Here is a 21,967-nt window from a genome sequence, read left to right as displayed (position 1 = left end):
ATTTCATCCATTCACAACAAAACACAGAGACAGATAAACAGTCAGGAAAACTTGAACACGAACACACAGAGATGACGGTCAACAGTGTTAGAGTTTATTTTTAATTGTGCAGGTTAAAACAGAACTGAACAGTTTGTCAGAAAACATAAAATATGTCAAAGCTCTGAATATTTCAATGAAACAATTCTTGTAAACACAAAAATAAAATCTATCGATCTTCAATGTCACTCGATAAAATGCCAATGAGAAACATCATTAACTTCTCCAACTACTGAACGTCTGAGACGATGATGACCTGCAGCAGAAACAACACACGCGTCAGTGTACCCCACACACGCACACACAATAATCCGCTTGACACAAAAACAGGATTTGTGACACTTACTGGTTGGTGTTTGCGTTTCCAAAACTCCCAAAACCTACAACACAATTCACAGAGAGAAAACGGAGTTAATCACTGTTGATTGTTAATCTTGAAGTACACAAACACTAAAGATGCTGAATTCTGATTGGATGAGCTGTCAGATGTGAGATCAGTCAGCAGAAGAAATACATGCTGATAAAGTAGTGTGACGCCGACAGCTCAAAGATTGTGAATTTCATCTCCAGGAAACAAAATGTAGATCTTCATAAAAAATAAAAGTATCTGCTAAATGTGAACTCAATCTATATTTGACTCCTAAATCTGTATTTGCATAATAGCCTCTGATTGTCAGAATAAGTTTCCTCTGATGTTCTTCAAGATCCGCTGTTGATACTTTAAGAGTGCCGGTCTTCTCCTCGCTAAAGACACTACTGGCAAACTACAGAAGGCAGCCCTGTTTCGCTCCTTCTTTCTCAAGCTTTCTGCTCTTCACACATTGCAAGGTGATGTTAATCGCCCTGTCGTACCTCGAAACATTTCCTTTCCGCTTCAGTGGCCTTCCTCCACTTTTAAGGGCACCGAGCGCATTACGTTGGTACAACCGAGTACCGATTCACATTCAATCAATCGGTGCCAAATTTCAGTACCTGAGAATGCGAGTGCCGCGTGAGAGCAGGTACGTTAGAGAAAGAGAGAGACGTGCATTATTCCCCACACACTACGTTGAGCGATCAAGTCTAGGGCGCTTTGTGTTTTTTGTCTTGAAAACACAGTTATTAGTGACGCTTCATCAGAGCAGCCGAAAAACTCGATAAAAACAAAGCATGGAAAGAGGTTAGTGAGGCCGTCAAGGTGCAGTTTAAGGCTGAGAACAGCACAGCATGACACATTATACAAAATGAATGTAATTATTCCATGACTGCATATTAACAATCAATCTGTTCATTTCAGTAATGATGCTGTTAAAATAGTTTTAAGTTTTGTTTTAATGGTCTGCTAATGGTGAAGGTAAATGATCACACTGCATAAATAAGTGATTATGTGTGTGATGAGGAAATAGAATAAGCTGGTACTAATGATAATGCTGCAGTTATTTCTTTTGTAAAATTTCAACTAAATGTTGAAATGGAAAGATTTGGACGTTTTTCACTGAAATAAATATTTGTATTACACAGAGAGCAAAGTATCAAAAAAGGTACTCTTGGGTACCAGCACCGATTTCCGGGTACTGTACCGGAACCAGTTAAAACTTTGTCAGGCACTTCATCTTGCCCTGATGGATTCTAAGACCCCGGTATGATGTTATCTTCGACCATCCGCAGATGCATGTCTGTAGCGTATGTCCTGTCACTCCTATTTATGTGAAACAGATCAAAAGCTCCAGTGAGTAGCAGAATGATAAACTCATCCCTGTTAAAACTGCCACCGCCACCAACAGCATTAGGAAGGAGAATAAAAGCAGCCCGGCGCTTTTAAATCTTCACCCCCTTTAAGCGCTACATTTGGAAGCTGCGTTCCTGGCAGGAGAAAGCTGCGGGAGGAAAAGCGTTGGGTGTGAAAGACACAGACTCCGTAATCTCACCTCCAGGGGAGCCGAAGGCGGGGAATCCAGTGTTCGGAGCTGCAAACCCTGGTGGCTGCTGTGCCATGCTCCCGAACGACGGCGGCGGTGCTGTATTCTGATTGGATATGCTCCCGAACGACGGCGGCGGTGCTGTATTCTGATTGGATATGCTCCCAAACGACGGCGGCGGTGCTGTATTCTGATTGGCTATGCTCCCAAACGATGGCGGAGGCGCTGTATTCTGATTGGCTATACTGCCGAAGGTGGGTGCGTTGGAAGGTGAGGCAAACCTGCAAAACAGAAAATATGGGGATGAATGTCATCAATGTTTCTATTAATACAATCAACTAAAAGAGACGTCCACTGTGTCTGAATGCCAGAGCGTTTATTTTGGTGAGCTATGCAGTCGAGCACAGGTGCGCACGCACACACACACACACACACACACACACACACACACACACACACACACACACACACACACACACACACACACACCACACCACACTGACAACACTCACACTACTAACACACACTACCCACCACACACACCACACACACACACACACACACACACACACACACACACACACACACACACACACACACACACACACACACACACACACACACACACACACAGCTTTGTTACTACCCCGGGACAGATCCACCAGGCGTAATTTTTTATACTGTACAAACTGTATATCCCCTATCCCTAACCCTATCCCTAACCCTAAAGATCATAGAACACTTTCTGCATTTTTAATTTGTAAAAAATATTGTTCTGTACAATTTATAAGCCTTGCCCATGAGGACCTCAATTTTGGTCCCACAGTGACACGAGTCCCCATTGTGGTGTGCGTTCAGGTTTAGTCCCACCGGATATACAAAACATGAACCAAAACACCACACACCACACCACACACACACACACACACACACACACACACACACACACACACACACACACACACACACACACACACACACACACACACACACACACACACACACACACACAGCATTAGTGAGCGGCGCTGCAGGATTAGATTACAGCAGACAAGAGGAGCAGCTCACGGACAGACAAGAGAATCAAACAGAGAGCCGACAGAAATAAACCTGACCTATGACCTCAATATGACAGACAATATTTGAGTGACCTGACGGCTCTCACACGCACATTTACACACACTGCATACAAACTTCAGTTTTCAGTGTTCATCTCAATTTCACTAACATGAATCACTCATGACAGTGTTCATACGCTGCCTGTGATCTCACTAACCAAACCCACAGCACACTTCAACACACATCCACAAACACACGTGAACCTCAGATTATCTCTGCATAATCTCAAAGCCTCCGTCACGACATCAAACGCTCTCCCGTGACACGATCATAAACATAATCCAACATTTCATTGAATCTCACAGCGCTCACAAACATCTGCCAACACACGTGATGTGTTCATCTGATTCTAAACACATTTCACGTCTGATGACATCAAGGATGGATCAGAGGATTTACGGAGCAAAAACAACAACATCGAATAGAATCTTCATATAAACACATTCATCTGACGGAATGTTGTAGTGAACATCATGGATGTAGTTTAAAGGACCTCACCCGAATCCGCCCACATTGGCGGCCGCAGTGCCCTCTCCGAACACCTTCCCTGTGGAGGAGGAGCCACCCAGCGGACTGCTGAAGGAAGGGGCGGGGCCAAAATTGGACGGAGCTCCGAACGCTGGTGAGCCACCGAAGGAAGGAGGACTGCCGAACAAGGGGGGGTTGCCGAAACCTCCTAAGGAACACAGGAGAGGTCACAGTAAAGAGCCGCTCTGAAATTACAGCCGACTGATGGTGTGAATTATTGATCGAGCTCGTGTAACCGGAGGACACACGTTCAGGATGAGCGTCCAGTGTTCCCCAGCACCAGATATGACCACACAGAACATACATGGCTTGTTATCACGTCTCGATTTGATTTGTCAAACATACACTGTGCTGAATGAGCAGATATATAGGCCGGTGTGTTTTACCTGGTTTGGTGGGTGTTGAGAATGACCCGAAGCCCTGCGCCGCCACAGATCCCGCTCCGGTACTGAACGAACCGCTGGTCTTCTGCTCGCCGAACGAACTTAAGCCTTTAGCCGCACTGTTCCCAAACAGACTGCTGGAACCTGCTGGAGACGAATTCTGACCATCAGACACACATTCACCGAGGCTGCACACGGTCACACTCATCGACACACCTGCAGCGACGCTCTGACCGAAGCCTCCTGCGCCTGTCGATCCAAACGGGTTCTTGTTGGCGGCGTCTTCGCTGGGTTTGCCTCCGAGACCGCTGAAGAACCCGGATCCAGATGACGCGGTTCCTGCGGAGGAACCGAACAGACCTCCGCCGGACTGAGCCTGACACATTCACAAGACAAAGAAAGCATGTTACACGCTCACTCGTTAAGATTGAAATGTTTCCGCTGTGGATCCTACCTGACCAAAGACGCTAGTACCGCTGGTCTGCTGACCAAACACAGACGAAGAGACCGTACTGCTGCCAAACCCTGTGACACAGAGAGAGAGAGAGAGATCACAAACTAAATCTAATAACTGCGCTTATTCTCTAGTATGAGAGCGTCTGCATTACATTTCACAGATTAACCACATGAAGAACATTTGGACTTTGTTACATCATTGAGACCCAAACCATAGAATTCAGTTGAAATAAAACCTGGGGCCAGATTCACCAAAATGTTCTTCAAATGAAAAATAAAAACATTCCAAGAGAAATTATAAGAAGTTTGTAAGAATGCTCATTAACCAAAATTCCCAAAAAAATCTTAAATATTTCTTTTAAAACATTTTATTCACAAATGTCAGATTTTGACACTTTGCCCATACTACTTTAATCTGGAACACCAACTATGCTATATGGTGTACTATTAAACACATCAAATGTTATGTACTATCTACTATCTACAGGTAGTATTACAATCGTTGTAAAACGTTAATGTTCACTTTGACCCAGATTAGAATAAATGTAAAACGGTAAAAACTGTGATTTATAAAACTGTCAGTTCTGGTCCTTGATTCTGATTGGCTGAGCGGAGTTCTAAGCCGTTATAAAATACCCCAATATATAACGGCTGACCCCACCACACAGCCTAAATATAATTTTATTTACTTTATTTTATGAAACCTTGCGAAGTATATGGAATAACCGTTTTATAAAAGCAATAAGCCCCGCGAAGCAGTGGGTTACAGTGCATTTTATAACAGCTACGGGGTTTTAGGCACTCCGCTTTGTGCCACAACGCCCTTAGCTGTTATAAAATGCACTGTAACCCACTGCTTCTTGGGGCTTATTGCTTTATTATAACATGATTGTGTCACCCAAGAAACTTATTATTTTATTAACATTTTACTGTAAGGTTATCATAACTGTAAACTTGTTTTTTCTTTTTTTGCTAATCCTTGTATGCAAATAAATGAGAAATTCTACATAGTAAAATATTGTTAACTAATAATGTTATTTGGGTCCAAAATGAGATAACTCCGTTTTAATTTGTTTTATTGTGCATTCCAATGAATATCAATCAAACTGCAGTTGGTTTGTTTTGATTTAAGACATAATACTTAAAACAATACAGCTAAATAACACAATAAAAACATGATTTTTGAAAATGGAGTTCTCATTTTGGAACCAAACTCTTCATATATTGCCATAGCTCTATGATACATAATGTTTTTGTGTTGCGAAACTGTGATGTATTATTGCACCCCAAGTTTGACACAAACTCCACCAGGGCTATCATGACCATGTGTGATGTGTGATGTGTAACAGCAGAGCCTCCAGCAGTGTGTGTGTGTGTGTATGAACACAACAGCAGATGAGTGCGTTAAACACATCATGCTTTACTTTACAGTTATTTAATTTTGCATTTCGTCCACATCACACTGAGCCGTGAGCAGTGTAACACACACACGTCAATAATAATCCATCACAGACTCACATGTGGACTGAGGTCAACCTGACCATCCATTTCACAAAGCATATTCTTCTGTGTTTAAAGCTACAATTCATAACATTTGCCTCTCTATCGCCATCTTTGTTAAATACATAAAATCACAGATTAATTTGCAGATTTAACTTTAAATTGTTGTTAAATATCACCAAACTGCCACACGTATTATAACAAGCTCTCTAACGCCATTTTTATGTTAATAACAGAACGCTTATTTTTAAATTTTGGAATACAGTTTTGTGATCCCCAAATAATCCCAGCAGATTTGAATAGTTATCCTACAGTACCACTGAAGGTCAGAGGTCAACAAGAACACTGGAATGATCTACAGCTCAGCTGTTTACGATGTCGTCCGGATTCTAAAGAGTTCTAAAAATTCAGGAATGAGAGACACACCCTAAACGGCTTCATTTAATCACAACACGCCAGCACCCGCTGACGGCTACACGTGAGTGACATTGTACACAACACCATCACTCTTTAATCACATGTTTCAAAATTAAAATGCACATTTTATAGGTGTAAGCAAAGAAGTGTCCGATACACTACTTAGAAACAGAAGGAATAAATGATCAGTCAATATTTATTCCCTCTCAAGTCATATTCAATGACATAACTGTAATTATGACCAGTTTCATTTTTGGGTGAACCAAAAATTTCGTTTTATCGTTCTATCATTTCATCCTATCCTGTCAGATTAAACGCGGCTGCAAACATGTGTGAAATTAGCAGCATTGAAAGTCTAGTCCTGAAAACTCACCTGACTGTTGTCCGAAGCCGAATCCAGAAGAGGAGGATGTAGTCGTGTTATTGCCAAATAAAGAGCCCTGCCCGAAGCCTGAGCTGGGCTGTCCGAAGACCGGCGCGCTGCTCTGACCGAAGTGTCCAGCACCTGTACTGCTGGCTGAACTGGTGGGGGCGGCGAACGAGAATGAACTGGCACCACTGCCTGTCGAGGATCCAAACAGTCCTCCTCCATCGCTGGAGGTTGTGGTAACAGCTGCAGGTGCGGCCGGCTGACCAAATCCAGACACAGCACCGCCAAACGCCGACTGCCCAAACGTGAAGCCGCTAGCTGAGCCTGGGGCTGCCGGCTGGCCAAAACCAGCACCGGTACTCTGTCCAAACGCCGGTTTGCTGAAGCCAGAGGCGGCAGGAGTGCCAAAACCTGGAGATCCAAATGCGGCAGCCGGAGGCTGACCGAACGCTGCGACGGGAGCTGCGCTCGGCGTGCTGGTCACCGGCGGGTTTGACGGGGTGGATGGTGCTGCCGTACTCACGACTGGGGTGAGATTGACGGCTCCTAACATTGGACCGTCTGTGCCGCCCGACGTTGGGGCAAAAATAGATCCTGGCTTGTCTGATGGCGGAGCTGAAGGTGTGGCGTCTGATGCTGCTGGGGGTTCTTGGGACGCAGGGGTGGGTGCGGGACCGGTGGTGACCTCAGAGGCAGGAGCAGAGACGGTGTCTGCAGGGGGTTTGGTGACGGGTGTCACCTCGACTGGTGGGGTAACTGTAGCCGGTGGTGGTGGTGTGACCTCTGGGGTGAGGGCAGAAGGCACTGAGGGCGTGTCTGTAGACGGAACAGTGGTATCGACACTAGCGGGTTGGGAGGAAGCAGCTCCTTCAGGAGTAGATTTGGTGGATGGGGTCACTGACGTTGTGGGTTCACAACTGGGATCTGCCGGGGGTTCGTTTACTTCAGAGACAGCTAGCTCAGTTGATGAAGACGCCTCCGTTTGCGGGGACTTTGTCACAGTCTCGGGAAGAGGTGCCTGCAAGAGACTGCCGAACGAGGTGGCGGATGGAGGAAAAGATGTTGTTGATGGAATTGTGAAAGCTGGGGTTGTTGACAGAGGCGTTCCCTCCTGTGGTTTAAAGGGGAACGTAGATGACAGTCCAAATGCTTGCAGTGTAGTCGTCTTGGGACCCTCGGCTTTAGGAACTACTGAATCGGATGAAGCGGCACTTTCCACAGGCTTGATCTGAGGAGGGCTGAACGTGAATCCTGTAGATCCGTTACTGGATGATCCAAAAGAGAAACTCATGGCTTTGGAGGCTTCGTCAGTTTGGCCTACGCGTAAACCAGAGAAACAGCCGAGGGTCTCTCCGGCTCCGCCCTGAGCTTTGGGAGCCGGTGGGAGTGTTGCGGTCTCGGCTGAAGCAGGAGGAGGAGTGGAGGAACTCACGTTCTGTGCAGGAGACGTCAGTTTGGGAGCGAAGGAAAAGGACTCTTCAGATCCCGCTGAGCCAAATGCCTTCTTAGCTGCTGTACCGCTGGCAAAAGAGAACTTGCCTGGAAGAGTGGAACTCTTAGCTACGGTCCAAATATAGCAGAAAACAGAATGATGTCATGTTAATAATAATATAAAGCAAGTTAATCAAAAACATTCTGTAAACAAGACCAGACACATATATACCTTGAGTGTTGTCCTGTGACTGAGAGGTACTTGTGAAACTGAACCCAGGCCTGTGAAAAAACATCACTTTAGTGTCTTCATTAATGATAACACTTTACAAGGCAGGGGGAGAGAAAATCTATATAAAAAATACATGGATGAATTTGGTCAAAAATGAATTTGTTCTATGTGAAGATTTACACGGTATACAATAAAAACTAAATCAATTCAAAAACGGATATCTTTCTCAATGTATTCAACATACAAGTCAAATAGGTGCAAAGCTTACTAGCATGATCTAGTAAACAAAGTTCTGGAAAATCATAATTGCCAAGGAAAACTATGCGAACTGTACATTGCCAAGAACTGATGCTTAAACAAAACAATTACATTTCAGTATGTTTTTATAAACAAAAAACAGACATATTTTATAGGTTACTAATACTAATAATGATCAGACATGTTGCTGGTGTTTATAGACTGCTTTAGCGGCGTCAACATAAAAGTTATGTGGCCCAAACTTAAAGGGACAGTTCACATAAAAATAGAAGAATTCTGTCATCATTATTACTCCCCTCAGGTTGTTAGAAACCTGTATAAATGTATTTGTTTTGCTAAACACAAAGGAAGATATTTGGAAGAATGTCAGTAACCAAACAGATCTCATCCCCTATTTACTGCCACACTGTGGAGTCAACAGATCTGTTTGATTACTGACGTTCTTTCAAATATCTTCCTTTGTTTATACAGGTCTGGCACAACCTGAGGGTGAGTAAATGATGACATGATTTACATTTCTGGAAGAATTATCCCTCCGCAAAGAGGGTAGTTTAAATGTAATTCAATTAATAATCAATTATAACAATAAACTGTTATATTATAACCAAACACAGACCGCAAATTCACTTCTATAGAAATGCGGATAAACTTACGCAGCTGAGAAAGAGAAGCTTGAAGGAGCCTTTGAGTTTCTGTCAGTGGCGGATGATGAAGTTACGCCTGCGTCTGCTGCTGCAGCTGTAACACACATCATATAATAGAGTTACTATGGTGAAGCATCCCTTACTGTCCCTGAACAAACATCCATTCAAATGTCCCTCTGTATGTACAGCCAGCAAAGTCAAGCTATTTGTGCACGTAAACAACCTGTGCAGAAACTTTTGTCAAAATGTTACTTTCCATCATTTTCTACTACATTGAACGCCTTGTGGTCTATAAAACCTCATTTATTTATGTTATATGTGGTAATCTACAAATACACAATCTAACCGGTTGACCAATCACAGAGACTGCACCAGATGACCAATCAGAGAGCGCTTTTCCACCATCGCGCCGAACCGTTCTAAGCACGGTCTGTTACGGTTACAGTAATGCTTCCACGTGAGCCTGGTTCGGCTCGGTTGTCTAACCGCGCTGAATCCTGCTAATAGAATGCGTTCAGAGATGTTATCGCTCAGTCTCGTGTGTTGCCAAGGCAGCGCGTGATGCGTTTGTGTTTACATTCTAAAGGTTTCCGTTATCAGCCCTGCGGTGGATAATAAATCCATTTACACCATGGTCTGTTTGAATACTGGATTCTGATTGGCTGGAAGGTGTGCATTAAAAGCCTTTAACGCACGGGTAGCTCCAGTCAGTTTGATTACATTTAACATTAACTGACAAAATAACTGTCATTTCACCTGTTTGATCTAAAATGACACTGTAAACATCAATAAAAGATTTAACTTGGCAAACGACCATGGTATAAGCAGGATAATCCACGGCTAGCCGTGCATTAAAGGATTTTAATGCACTTCGCGGAGGCAACCTAAAATCCTTTAATGCACGGTTAGCCGTGGATTATCCCTTACTTACGTACTGGCTGGCCCGGATCGGCACAGAGTGGAACGATTAGGCGCAATGGTGGAAAAGCGCTCAGAGCACAACGTGACGATCTTTTCAGTAAAACGATCTCAGAAGTTGTGTGAGAGCAGAGACATCACAGAAACACTCACCGAACAAAAAACCCACTGGTGTGCTTTGAGCGGCTCCTGCCAGAGGCGCCGAGACCTTTAAACCTCCTTGAAACGAATTCTGCAGGTGAAAACACAAACACATGAACAACAACACACTGATACTGTACAGTACAGATGTTAACTTCTCATGTTGAACTCACTTTACTGGCCTCCACTGTAGCCAAAACCTGCTGGACCACCTGAGCTGCTGGAGTGGGAACCGACGAGCTGTGGATACACACGCACACACACACACACACACACACACACACACACACACACACACACACACACACACACACACACACACACACACACACACACACACACACACACACACACAAAAAGCGTAAGAATACAGTATCAACACAATCAAAGCAGAAACATGCATACATACATACTGTAATGATGACAAATGAAAGTCTTATATGGGAAATAATAAACAGATGATTACACAAGACATAAAAACACAGCAGAGCTGTAAATAGGGATAAATTATCGGCCATATCGGTACGAGCCGATAAATGGTCATTTTTAATGTTATCGGCGATAATAAAATTTAGGCCGATATATTATAACCCATAAATCATTTCCTCTGGTTAAACTACTTCAGCTGCTCACAGTTAAAATACAGTACTGTACTGTCTTTCTGTCGTGATCATTCATCGTTAGCTGCCGACAATTATTTGATGTTAGCAAGATCACGACCCACATACTGTCACAACATACAGTCTGACTATCTGAACACAAGCCGTGTGTGTGTGTGTGTAGACAGTGAGTGACAGCAGCTCATGTGGAAAGTGCCCTGCAGCACTCCAGCATCACAGAACGTTCTGTTTAAAGGCCAGAGGAACGTCACGTGATGATGAAGAGTAACTGGAGCAGAGGAAGAGGAGAGATAAACATCTGGAGCCACCGATTCGCTGTGACCTCATTTGAACGGTCACCTGACCGGCACACAGCTCAACACAACTAACCCAATCTCACCAGACGTCCTGCGTCTGCGTCTCTCTGTGCACTCCAGAGATCAACACACACACACACTTACTGTCCTCCTATACTATAAAAATGAAACTACAACAACACAAAATTACGGACTAATTCGATTTGTACAGCACAATATCTGAAAAGGCCACGCTGTGACGCATCTTCTAACCGTCATGTCTTTAACAGATTTGCGGGTCACTCTGGAACGTGCCAAAATGCACCCGGTTTTATACTCTGTATAAACTGGAATACCGAGTAAAGCCACTGAATGCTGCACACTTTGTAGCAGGTCATCCAGACACACAGAACATTCACTGCAAACGTCGTACAAACAGTACAACACAATTCTGAACACGGCCGCATGACCATGACACACGCGTGTATGTGCCTTCGGCCGGGCAGCCCGACTGTTAATAATGAATGTGTCTGGTTAAAGTTGCAGGACAACACGGTCTTGTTCATTTACAGACAGATGAGATGTCACACTCACAACACAACATTTAGTAACACACACACATTAAATGCATTGAGTGTACATACCTGATGACAGTGGACACGGGTGCCGGTGGTCCATCATCTCTCAGCTCCTGCACGTTGACCACCTGAGGAACGACCTTGAGAGTGGACTCGGTCAGAGGAGCTCCTGAAGCACAACAAAAACACACGACACAGCTAAAGTGCATTTACGTCACATGACAGATGAAGCCCTGGAGCGGCAGGAGGAACACAAGATTTGACTTTATTATTCATTTTCAGTTTGCAGATAAATCAAGCGTACACGTGGCAAACATCTGGTGAGTGGAATAAAAACCATAATGGCGGTTCTAACAGCAAATAACTACACAAAAACAAAAAAAGCAGAATAAACAGTCATGCGGTGTGTGTGTTTGATGAAGCTCTGTCGCCACCTTGAGTTCACGTGATAAACCGCACTCTTCACATGATTTGTGTGTTAGTACCTGGTTTCTGGCTGCTCATGTATCTGTTGAGAGCGGCTCTTGCTGCAGCCTGAGTGGCGGGGATAGTGGTGGGTGTGGTCCTCTCGGTGGGCGGGGCTCCGTGCTTCACGGTTTTGGTAGCTAATGCTGTGCTGTCTGCGCTGTCCATGATTATCTTCGGTGCTTCAACAAATATGTCAAAAACCGTTATGATAACACCACCCATTCATGTAAAACAACACGGGTCCAGAAGCACTTCCTGTCTCACGCAACAAAACATAATGTAATACATGGTCCAGACTCTTCTGTGTGTTTACAGCTAGAGTTTTGATGTCTCGCTTTCTAGTTGAACAAACTCACTTTGTTGACACGATTATAATATAAGTTATAAAGTCAATTGGGTCCATTTGAATTTGAATGTTATTTGAGTTTGCATACGAGAGGCTCACCGCTACTAATGACGGGAACTGGGCCGGTCAGGACTCTACCGAACGGAGCAGACTGCATAATGAAGCCGGGCTGTATGGAGGGCGTGCGGACCACCGCTGGGTGCCGCAGGACAGAGGGCATCACGATGGGGATGGGTCCAGGTTCCTCCTCTTCTTCTGCCAGAGCCAATGTGTCCTCCGGCTCGAGAGGCTGAGAGAGCGAGGAGGTGGAGCTCACCTCATCCTCAGAATACTGAGGGAACAGGAAGGCTGAGCGAGACAGATTCGCTTTGACAGAGAGAGAGAGAGAGAGAGAGAGAGAACTCTGCATGTGCCGTCACGTATGAGAAACATGAATGACTGAGGAACACACAGATATGAGATGGTGTACCAGGAGCTGTGGATCGCACCGGTGGCGTCTGCCTCTTAGACAGAAAGTTCCTCAGCTGCGTCTGCTTGGCTGGAGTCATTTTAGCTGCGCAAACATCAGACAGAAATGTATTTCAACAGAGTTCCTTTTTACGTTGAACGATGATGTGAAGAGTGTTTGTGTGTGAGGCGAGTCTACAAAGATCAGACGCTGAATAATCTTACATGGTGATTTGACAGGAGCTCTGGGTGCCGTATCCAGACTGGCTTTCAGAAGAGCGTCTTTCAAACTCTCAAGCTCACTGTCCAAACTACAAAACAACATCAACAAGTCGATTCGTGAGAGAACTCAGCTCTGATGAACTGCAACCTTACATCCGACTCGACATCATCAAAAATACGAGACGGCTATCGGAGGAGGAACTTCCTGGCGGTCTCACCTCTCTTGTGAAGGTGTTGAGGGGGTCCGGCTGGGCAAACTCCACGCTGACGTGCGTTTGTAGAGTCTCAGTTTGTGCAGGTCATTGAGCAGCTTCTCCAGACGATGATTCTGCTGGTGGATGATGTCAAGATGATTGGCCAGAGCAGCAAACAGAGATTCTATTTCTGGTACCACCATGTGCCTGCGGGACAAACACACGGAGACGTTCAGCGCGAGACGGAAAGGAGAGAACGGAAGCAGAGAATCGCTCACGGCCGGTCACCTCTGCTTCTTTCTCTTCTCCAAGTGTTTCTCCCACTCCAGGTCCAGAACATCGTTCACGTCCTCCATGGCAAACTTCACATACTGATACATGCGGCGGATCTCCTGTGAGCACGACAACAAATCCATTCACAGGTCAAACAACACACTTTTCAATCCAAAGGAACTACGGGGAACATGGGTCACAGTTTTGTTCAAACCTTGAGCTGTTCTTCTCGTCGAGGGTCCAGCGGTTTCTTGTAAAGCAGCTGCAGGTAATCTTTATCTCGGTTGAGTTCGCTCTGGGCTGTGGCTTCTTCTGCTCCGGCAAAGCCCTCAAGCAGGCTGGTCTTCAGCATTCTGATGTCTCCATGCACAGACTGCCCGTTCAACGCGTTCGTTAAGACATGACAACCAAATTCATTTTCTGTAGTGTTTCTAGAATACCCAGATCGGGGTGATGTGTGTAAAGCGCACCTCGGTGGTTTCTTTGATCTCCCCAGCGAAGGTGTGCAAGTTCTCCGATTCTTTCCGGAGCTCTCTCATCTCGTCTGTGCTGCCCACTATGAAGTCGAAGTTCCTACAGCGAGTCTTCAGCTCGTCCAGCTCCTTCTGAAAGTGTTCGATCTGCACAGGCGACAGCGGTCAGACACATCACACAACAACATTCCGACAAACTCATAGCATGCAGCCGTAGGAAAGCCTGTGTACCTCCTCGTGGATTCCGACCATGACGGGGTCCAAAACTTTCTTCTGCTGTAGACGTTTCTCAGGGGTTTTCGCAGAAACGCCCTGCCCGACACACACACACAAATCTGAGATCAGACACGTGAAATGAGGAAACCTAACGCTCATGTGATGTGTGTATATTGCACCTGCGCAGACGGTGCAGAGGTGGACGCAGGCGGGGCGACCGGAGCAGTTTTCTGCACAGCGAGTGGAGGTGCAAAGCTTTGAGCGGGGCGTGACATGGCTGCAAACACACAACACAAACACACGTGAGTCTCCACAGTCTGTGATGAGGTGAATGAACCAGTCTCTCATGAGGTGCTTTCCTGTGGCTCATTGGTTAGAGCATGGCGTTATCAACGCCAACATCACGGGTTCCATTCCCAGGATTGCACGTCCTCAGAAACAAATGTATAGTATCATGCAATGTAAGTCGCTTTGGATAAAAGCGTCTGCCAAATGCGTAAATGTAAAATGTAAATGTGAGGACCTGGAGGAGCTCTGCTGAAGTTCAGCACTGATGCCGGCTGACTGATGGGATCTGACGCTGCTGGTTTAGGGGTGGACGTCAGAGAAAACGGCTGGATGGATGAGGCTGGTGTCTCCACGGCCAAAAACCTGCACCCGCACACCATTAAAACGCATCATATTTTCAACTCTTAGGAAAACATACACACTGAGACCAAATCTCGGACACTGTGATGATCTGTGATGCGTCTCACCTGTCAGCGAGGTTCATTCTGACCGCCGGTGTGGCGGGTTCCGCTGGGATATTAGGGGTGCTGATGATGGGAGTTGCCATCCGCTGTGGGGCGGGTTCCGCTGGGATATTAGGGGTGCTGATGATGGGAGTTGCCATCCGCTGTGGAGTGGAGCTGCTGACCTCCTTCAGAGCGGCGGAGCCGAAAGAGAAGCCTGAGGGAGCCTCTGAGGAGGGCTTGGGAGCGCTGAAGGAGAAGCTGGACGAGGTGGAGTTGAGGGAGAAGTGGGAGGGGGCGACAGAGCCCTGAGCGGGAAGAGAGAAGGAGAAACCTGCGGAGGACGAAACACAAGCAGGGGGCGGGGCTGCAGTGCCTGGGGGCGGAGCTGCAGTAGATGTATAGGCTGGAGGCGGGGCAGCGAAGGTTAAGGAGGCCAGGGGCGGGGCTGAGCTGGAGGATGCTGGGAAAGACGGGATGGCGGCAAACACAGCAGGTGCAGAGAGAGACTCTGAAACGATGGCAACAGAAAAACACGAAATTTAAATGACAAATCATTTGATTGTAAATTCATTTGTGTTGTAAATTGTGTCTTACTGGTGTAAGGAGCTCTCTCGCAATCAACGGGCAGCGGGCTGGTGGCGTTGGTCAGAGGTTTGACCCTGGGGTTGAGGTTGAGTAAAGAGAATGGACACAGAACTCCGTCTGTTGACAGTATCATCAGTGTCGGGGCTGGAGGAACCCTCTTCTCATCAGCTGAATATAACCCGACAGAGAAACACAAATCAATTGACAACATGACAGTTCCAGTCCTGGATGCTGATGTTTCAACAACCACGATGTTTTTACACTGCACTTGCTTGTGATCTTCATTACATAGTGATCACGCATTACACATTTACTGCACGAGTCTTACACAGCTGTATCTCCTCCTGACTGGTGTAATCTATAGCCACGCCCACAGGAAGTGTGTCTTCACTGTCCATTGTGACTGGCAGCTCGGCTCTGCTGGCGTCCTCCAGTAACCACAGCTCCCAGTTCACCTGAACATCCCACGCACATCACGTCAGATCTCAACACCCACTGTTTGTGTGTTTGTTTGAGGGGGGTGTTGATTACCTTGTCTGGTTGTTTGGCGATGACGCTGACCTCAGCAGAAGCGGCTGACGCGGCCAACACGAGATCCCTAAACAGATCAAACGGAAGACAACAGTTGTCAGAAATGCTGAATTGAAAATAATTGAACGAATGGGGAAATATACACGGTCGACACACAGAGCGTGTGGATAGGTTACCAGTCTTCGATGTGGCACAGATAAAAATGGTGTTGTCTCACAGTGCAGGCTCCAAACACCAGGTCATTAAAGTTCATATAGAGCTCGGTCCTCTGGTCGGTTTTGTTCTGACACACACACAAAAGCGGCGCACGGTCAGTGTTATGTGGAAATATGACAGACCGTGTGTGTTGTGCTTCACGTGCAATAATGACTCACAGGAAGTGACACCATCACCAGGTCAGGTGGAGTCTCCAGAGAGCCGTCGGCTGCTGCGTAGACCACACCGAAGCTGTATGTGCTCAGCCACAACACGTCCAGGACTGCAGCGCAACACACACACACTCATATGAGTAAAGCATTGCAGTGTTAAAACTGTGAAGAGCGAATCTGATCTGCGCTACCTGTGACAGGATTCTCCTGACTGTAGAATCTGGGACATGGAATCACTTTCTTGGCCTGTAAGGTCTGTCACACAACCGCACAGTGTAAAACATAACCCAACACACAACCAGCAAAGACCGTGGACAAGAATCAGACTTACAGGTGTGAACTGAACTACTGTAGCGTCCTGTTTCCCAACAGCCACCTGCTTCCCTTTAGGACTCCAGCAAACTGCACATGGAGAACGAGAAAAAAGGTGAAGGCGCTTTTTAACTCGATAAGTCTCACAAACAATCATGCAAACAACAGCTGCCAGTGCGAGAACGATCCCAGCGCTAACAATATTAAATGTGATGAGGTGACTGACCGCAGGTGACCCCCGCAGACGCAGGCTGCTGAGCGAGCACATTAACAGAGTCCTGGACGTCCAGCACCATCATACTGCCGTCAGACAGACACAGGGCCAGACGGGACGCGTCCACCGGACTCCACTTCAGGTCCTGGAGAACAACGTTTGATGTAGCTGCTGGACCGAAGGAGGCGAAGGGACGTTTCTCCTGTCGGGACTGTGGAAGAAGACACATCAGCACATTCTCGCACATCATCCATCTGCTCATCCCCAAAGCAAACAAATCGATGACTATATCCTTCGAGAGCTATTTGAAGTAAATGACCTTGTTGTAGAAGGTGCGGACGTCGTAGAAGTCTACTGTGAGCTCGGCGGCGTCTTGCATGCCGCACACAGACAGCGTGAGCTCATCGCTGCTCAAAGCCAGATGATGCATGGACATGTGGACGCTCACTGTGACAGCGCTCACGTTCTCCACTGACGAAACACAACATCAAAAACATCAGTACGCCGAAAAAGAAGAATCACAATGTCATTACGAAATCAGTGACACATCATCATCTCTCACCTATTTCGTTAGGGTTTGCCTCCACGTGCCCGACGGCCATGACGTCTCTCGTCAAGAACACTTTGAGCGTTCCGTCTTGGCCAGCGAACGTCAGACCATATTTATTTGAGACAGCAAGAAGATTTGAGCGTTCTTTGGGTAAATCACCAGGTGGAGCAAACAGACGGATTTTCTTCAGCTGACGAAACTGAAAATCCTGAACAGAAAAAAAACATCAGTTGATAGAAACATGTCGCAGAAGATGTATGTTGATTTTTACTGTCTTTACATTTGAGATATAATAATGAAAACTCATTGGGTTTCAAGTCCCCATGAACCGGATGTTGCATAAAACGTGTATAAAAACAGCCATTGCATTTTGAAATGGAACAGGGAGACAGTTGAAGGGGAGGAGTTAACATATGCCCCGCCCATGCCGTCTAACTTACATTTAAGATGGATGCCTTTTCAGGTTTTAACTGAAGATTATGAGGACACATGCATTTTAAAAAGAAAAGGACCCACATTGGTAAGCTATTTACTATAAACGCTGCAATATTTCAAGAAAAATAGGAATTGTTATTTTTAATTTCACTGGGACTTTAATGACAGCTTCATCTCTCTGGTTTATTATCAAGTGCGTTTTTTATAAATAAAGATAAAGTTTCTACCAGGGGCCCGTTTCAGAAAGGAGGTTTAGTGAAAACTCTGAGTATATTAACCCTGAAATGAGGGAAACTCTGGGTTTTCCGTTTCAGAATGTGAGGTATGTCAAACCTGAGAAAGCGGGGTAACTCAAGCCCGTTTCTAAAGGAGAGGTATCTTATACTCAGAGTCAGTAACCATAGTAACTTACTCTGTGAACCTAACCTGGTCGGGAGCAGGTTTTCTTTGGTAAACCCAGAGTTTATTTCGATCTCCTCCCCCTTTTAAAGCGCAAGTGGTGTAACTCATCCATTCATTCATTAATACAGTCATTCATGGCACACATTTTGATTACACAGAGACCATCTCAGTGACTTATACTGTATGTCATATGTGCTTTTATAGAGGATTCATGAAGAGGCTGCATTAATTCATTGGAATGTACTTTGATTTCAGGAGAGCACCGAGTGGAATTTTGTCATTTCCCTGTGCATTTTTATTAAAACTGTACCGTTTTTCTTTACAGTGAATTAGATGTATCAAAATATATCTCATCCATCCTTACACATAAATAAAGTGCATGAATAAAGAAATGAATAAATACAGACATACATGCAGAAATGAAGCGATAAAGGTAATAAACAAGTAAATTTGACATGCAGCCATTCCAAGTGAAATCTGTTCAGAGCAGGATTCGAACCGGCGATCAGTCTAACCTTGCACGAGAGTCTGACGCCCTACAGGTGTCCTATACACCATGACGTCTTACTTGCGTAACTAGAGCACTCATGGCGAGTGAGAACATACGATTTTTTTATAATTTCTGTTGTTTCATTCATTTAATGATTAATTTATTTGTTTATTGGTATCAATTTATTAATTTAAACTTAAGTCATTATCAGGACATCAGTAAATCGAGCGGAAAGTGTGCCTCACTCTCATGTACTTTCTGCCGCCATGTTGCTTTTTTTGGTGCTGTTGCCATGGTGAATCGTGCTATCTTCGCTCAATTGATGATGGCTTTTTTAATCAATGGTGCACGCGCGTAACCTAGAGTGAAGTTACTCAGAGTGGATTGAACTAATTGAAATCACCTGTTCTGAAACCGAAAACTCGGAGTTGCGATTCTCTGAGTAAATAAACTCAGAGTTCACATTTTAACTCGGTGTTGGTTGAACCTCCTTATTGAAACAGGCCCCAGGTCAATTTGGCATTTGGTGATTTTTTTTACATTTTTAACATTACATTTACATTTACAATAAGTCACAAGTGACTTACAAATGAGGTAAACAACGGAAGCAATTGGAACAACATAAGGACAACAAAAAGCACAAGTGCAATACAACTTGTAACAATGTCGTTCAGTCATTCAGTGACGTTTCAATGTCCGTTGGGCTCGTGTCAATACCGTTATTATTCGCCTCATATTCAGCTAAAGTGATTATTACACATGAAGTGAATTCATAGTTCGATAACAACAACGTATGTCGCTTTAAAAGAGCACATTTAGTGCCAAACTGAAACTAAAAGCCCACATGTGACGTAAACACACACAAGTAAACAACCAAACAGTACAATCCTGTGATGTACGGACTCCGCAGAAATGTAAATATTAATCATATTAATGTTTGTATATTAGCTCGTGCGTGCGTCACCTTCATTTCCCTGTCAGGAACGGAGTCCGTGTCTTCCGCCATCATCACAGATCTCCACAACTCTCACTCGAGAATGAATTTGATTTAATTACACACAAATAATGAGGAATTAAAGACTTTATTTTCATAATATCAACTCTCCTCACGTTAGCAACAACCCGCGCTGAACTTCATCCGGAGATGACGCATGTCATGTAACGGAAACACGTCAAATTCAGATCGAGACGGCGCCCTCTTCTTCTTCTGACGTTTTATGGCGGTTGACAAACCAGCTATTGGTGCATTACCGCCACCTACTAGACTGGAGTGTGAAGCGCCAATATTAGGAAACCTAATATTAGGGAAAAAAAACCTTTAAATTCTCCTGTCTATTCCAATCTCTCTCAAAATTTTTATAATAACTCTATATTTGATTTGTTGCTTTGATTTATTTGATCCTTCCAATAGACTCTGTAAATTAAATGCATCACCTCCTAATTTGCTAATTTCTTGAATTAATTTCTGTCTTTCATATTCATATTTTTACATTGGATGAGAACATGTTCTATAGTTTCTAATTCATCACAGTGTACACATCTACCTCACTCATGTTTTTCTATTTTAAAAAGGTAATCATTTAATCCAGCATGTCCTATTCGTAAACGAGTTATAATAATATCATCTCTCCTGTTACTAATAACATTTCTACCTTTCCATACTAGCTTTTGGATATTATAAAGATGTCTTCCTTTACTATCATTGTTCCAACTTTCTTGCCATTTATTAAAAGTTATTTCTTTTACTTTAGCTTGGACCTCTTTCTTGCTAAGATTCACCTGGATATCTGTTTCATTATGTTTCAGAGCTTCCTTAGCTATCTTATCAGCAGTGGTGGACAGTAACTAAGTAAATTTGCCTGAGTACTGTACTTAAGTACACTTTTTGAGTATCTGTACTTTACTTGAGTATTATTTTTTCTGAGTACTTGTACTTTAACTTGACTACATTTGAAAGACAAATATCATACTTTTTACTCCACTACATTTATAAAAAGGTCCAAAAGTAGAAAATGGTTTCTATGCAGCGGGGTTTCCTGTGTGCACAATTTATCTGGCTTGCGATCTGCCAGGACCTTTTACTGTTGCCAAGTATTTCAGTTTTTCTAAGCTCGCGGTTTTCCGGCAAGCTTTGAATGGCCATTTGGCAGATTTTTTAACGCAAATCTGGCAACTCTGGGATCTTCCCCGCTAAACTAATGTAAACGTAGGCGCTGCTACACCGTTGATAGCGCTCTAAAAAGGCAAATAGAACATTAAAAGAGGAAAAAGGCACATGTTAAAGTGTGGTGTAATCATCTGTGGGTTACGATCAGTCAAAGATCGTTGAAACATTGTCATGAAAATGATCGGCATAACGGCTAAACGGTAAATAAGCATCACATACACCTTGAGCTACACGTGCGTGTTAACTTCTGATCTGCTGCTATATCATTTAAAGCGATTTGGAAAATGAATGATGTTTTTACTGAAGTAACTATAGTTGAAGTATTCCTGTTGAAATAAAAACAATAGAACCCTGCCCAAAATACAACATAAAATGTAATGGATTTAATGGTTATAATGGGAATTGTACTATGGATACTTGTTGTCTACTTGTATGTGATGGATTCTATTGGTGGGATGGTAAATCCTATTGGAATAAAACCCAAAACACACTACAAAGAGGAATTTAATTTAAAAATCTCATTCTAATTAAAAAATTCATTGTTTTTTTTCAGCAGGGATGGTATTTGCATTAAAACCACAGTATCCACAAATTTACCATTTTCTAAATATAGGAACCATACTCCAATTAATAATCTTTAGTAAAACCACAGCAACTAAACATACCATAGTTTCATTATATTCATTATTATACTAGCTATAGTTTATGTTTGTAGTTAAATTATGGTAATAAG

At 44.2% G+C, this 21,967-nt stretch overlaps 1 protein-coding gene across 3 annotated transcripts; it reads right to left on the bottom strand.

The window, feature by feature from the left end:
• Positions 1 to 80: 80 nt before the first annotated feature.
• nup214 (nucleoporin 214) lies at positions 81 to 20,221 on the bottom strand. Of its 3 annotated transcripts, none has more exons than XM_057351497.1 (37): positions 20,032 to 20,221; positions 17,753 to 17,948; positions 17,510 to 17,661; positions 17,203 to 17,401; positions 16,996 to 17,066; positions 16,856 to 16,919; positions 16,671 to 16,774; positions 16,473 to 16,579; positions 16,297 to 16,363; positions 16,094 to 16,220; positions 15,775 to 15,933; positions 15,202 to 15,688; positions 14,970 to 15,097; positions 14,626 to 14,723; positions 14,462 to 14,542; positions 14,228 to 14,377; positions 13,972 to 14,130; positions 13,773 to 13,876; positions 13,509 to 13,691; positions 13,294 to 13,379; positions 13,091 to 13,174; positions 12,721 to 12,987; positions 12,293 to 12,454; positions 11,874 to 11,976; positions 10,508 to 10,574; positions 10,347 to 10,425; positions 9,285 to 9,369; positions 8,374 to 8,423; positions 6,714 to 8,270; positions 4,422 to 4,492; positions 4,184 to 4,343; positions 3,971 to 4,114; positions 3,555 to 3,732; positions 1,947 to 2,218; positions 1,599 to 1,717; positions 386 to 419; positions 81 to 295 (listed from the first exon to the last, which is right to left on the bottom strand). In XM_057351497.1, the coding sequence occupies exons 1-35, from the start codon at positions 20,074 to 20,076 to the stop codon at positions 1,608 to 1,610; spliced, it is 6,156 nt and encodes a 2,051-aa protein (XP_057207480.1). In that variant the 5' UTR covers positions 20,077 to 20,221; the 3' UTR covers positions 81 to 295; positions 386 to 419; positions 1,599 to 1,607. The 3 variants fall into 3 exon arrangements, with proteins under 3 accessions (XP_057207480.1, XP_057207487.1, XP_057207493.1); XM_057351504.1 differs by having other exon boundaries at positions 3,971 to 4,111; XM_057351510.1 differs by lacking the exon at positions 1,599 to 1,717.
• Between the last annotated feature and the right edge of the window lie 1,746 nt (positions 20,222 to 21,967).

This window comes from Triplophysa rosa, linkage group LG2 (assembly GCF_024868665.1).
Source record: "Triplophysa rosa linkage group LG2, Trosa_1v2, whole genome shotgun sequence".
NCBI lineage: Eukaryota > Metazoa > Chordata > Actinopteri > Cypriniformes > Nemacheilidae > Triplophysa > Triplophysa rosa.
The sequence above is the reverse complement of the archived record's forward strand: the minus strand, read 5'-3'. Positions and strand labels throughout refer to the sequence as shown.

What these genes read in the sequence shown, in the direction of transcription:
- nup214 (XM_057351497.1), bottom strand. Translation starts at nt 20,076, where the DNA reads ATGATGGCGGAAGACACGGACTCCGTTCCTGACAGGGAAATGAAG. An exon ending in TCGCCAAACAACCAGACAAG is followed by an intron (nt 16,221 to 16,296) that starts GTAATCAACACC and finishes TGGGATGTTCAG; the next exon opens with GTGAACTGGGAGCTGTGGTT. An exon ending in CTCAACACCCACCAAACCAG is followed by an intron (nt 3,733 to 3,970) that starts GTAAAACACACC and finishes TGTGTTCCTTAG; the next exon opens with GAGGTTTCGGCAACCCCCCC.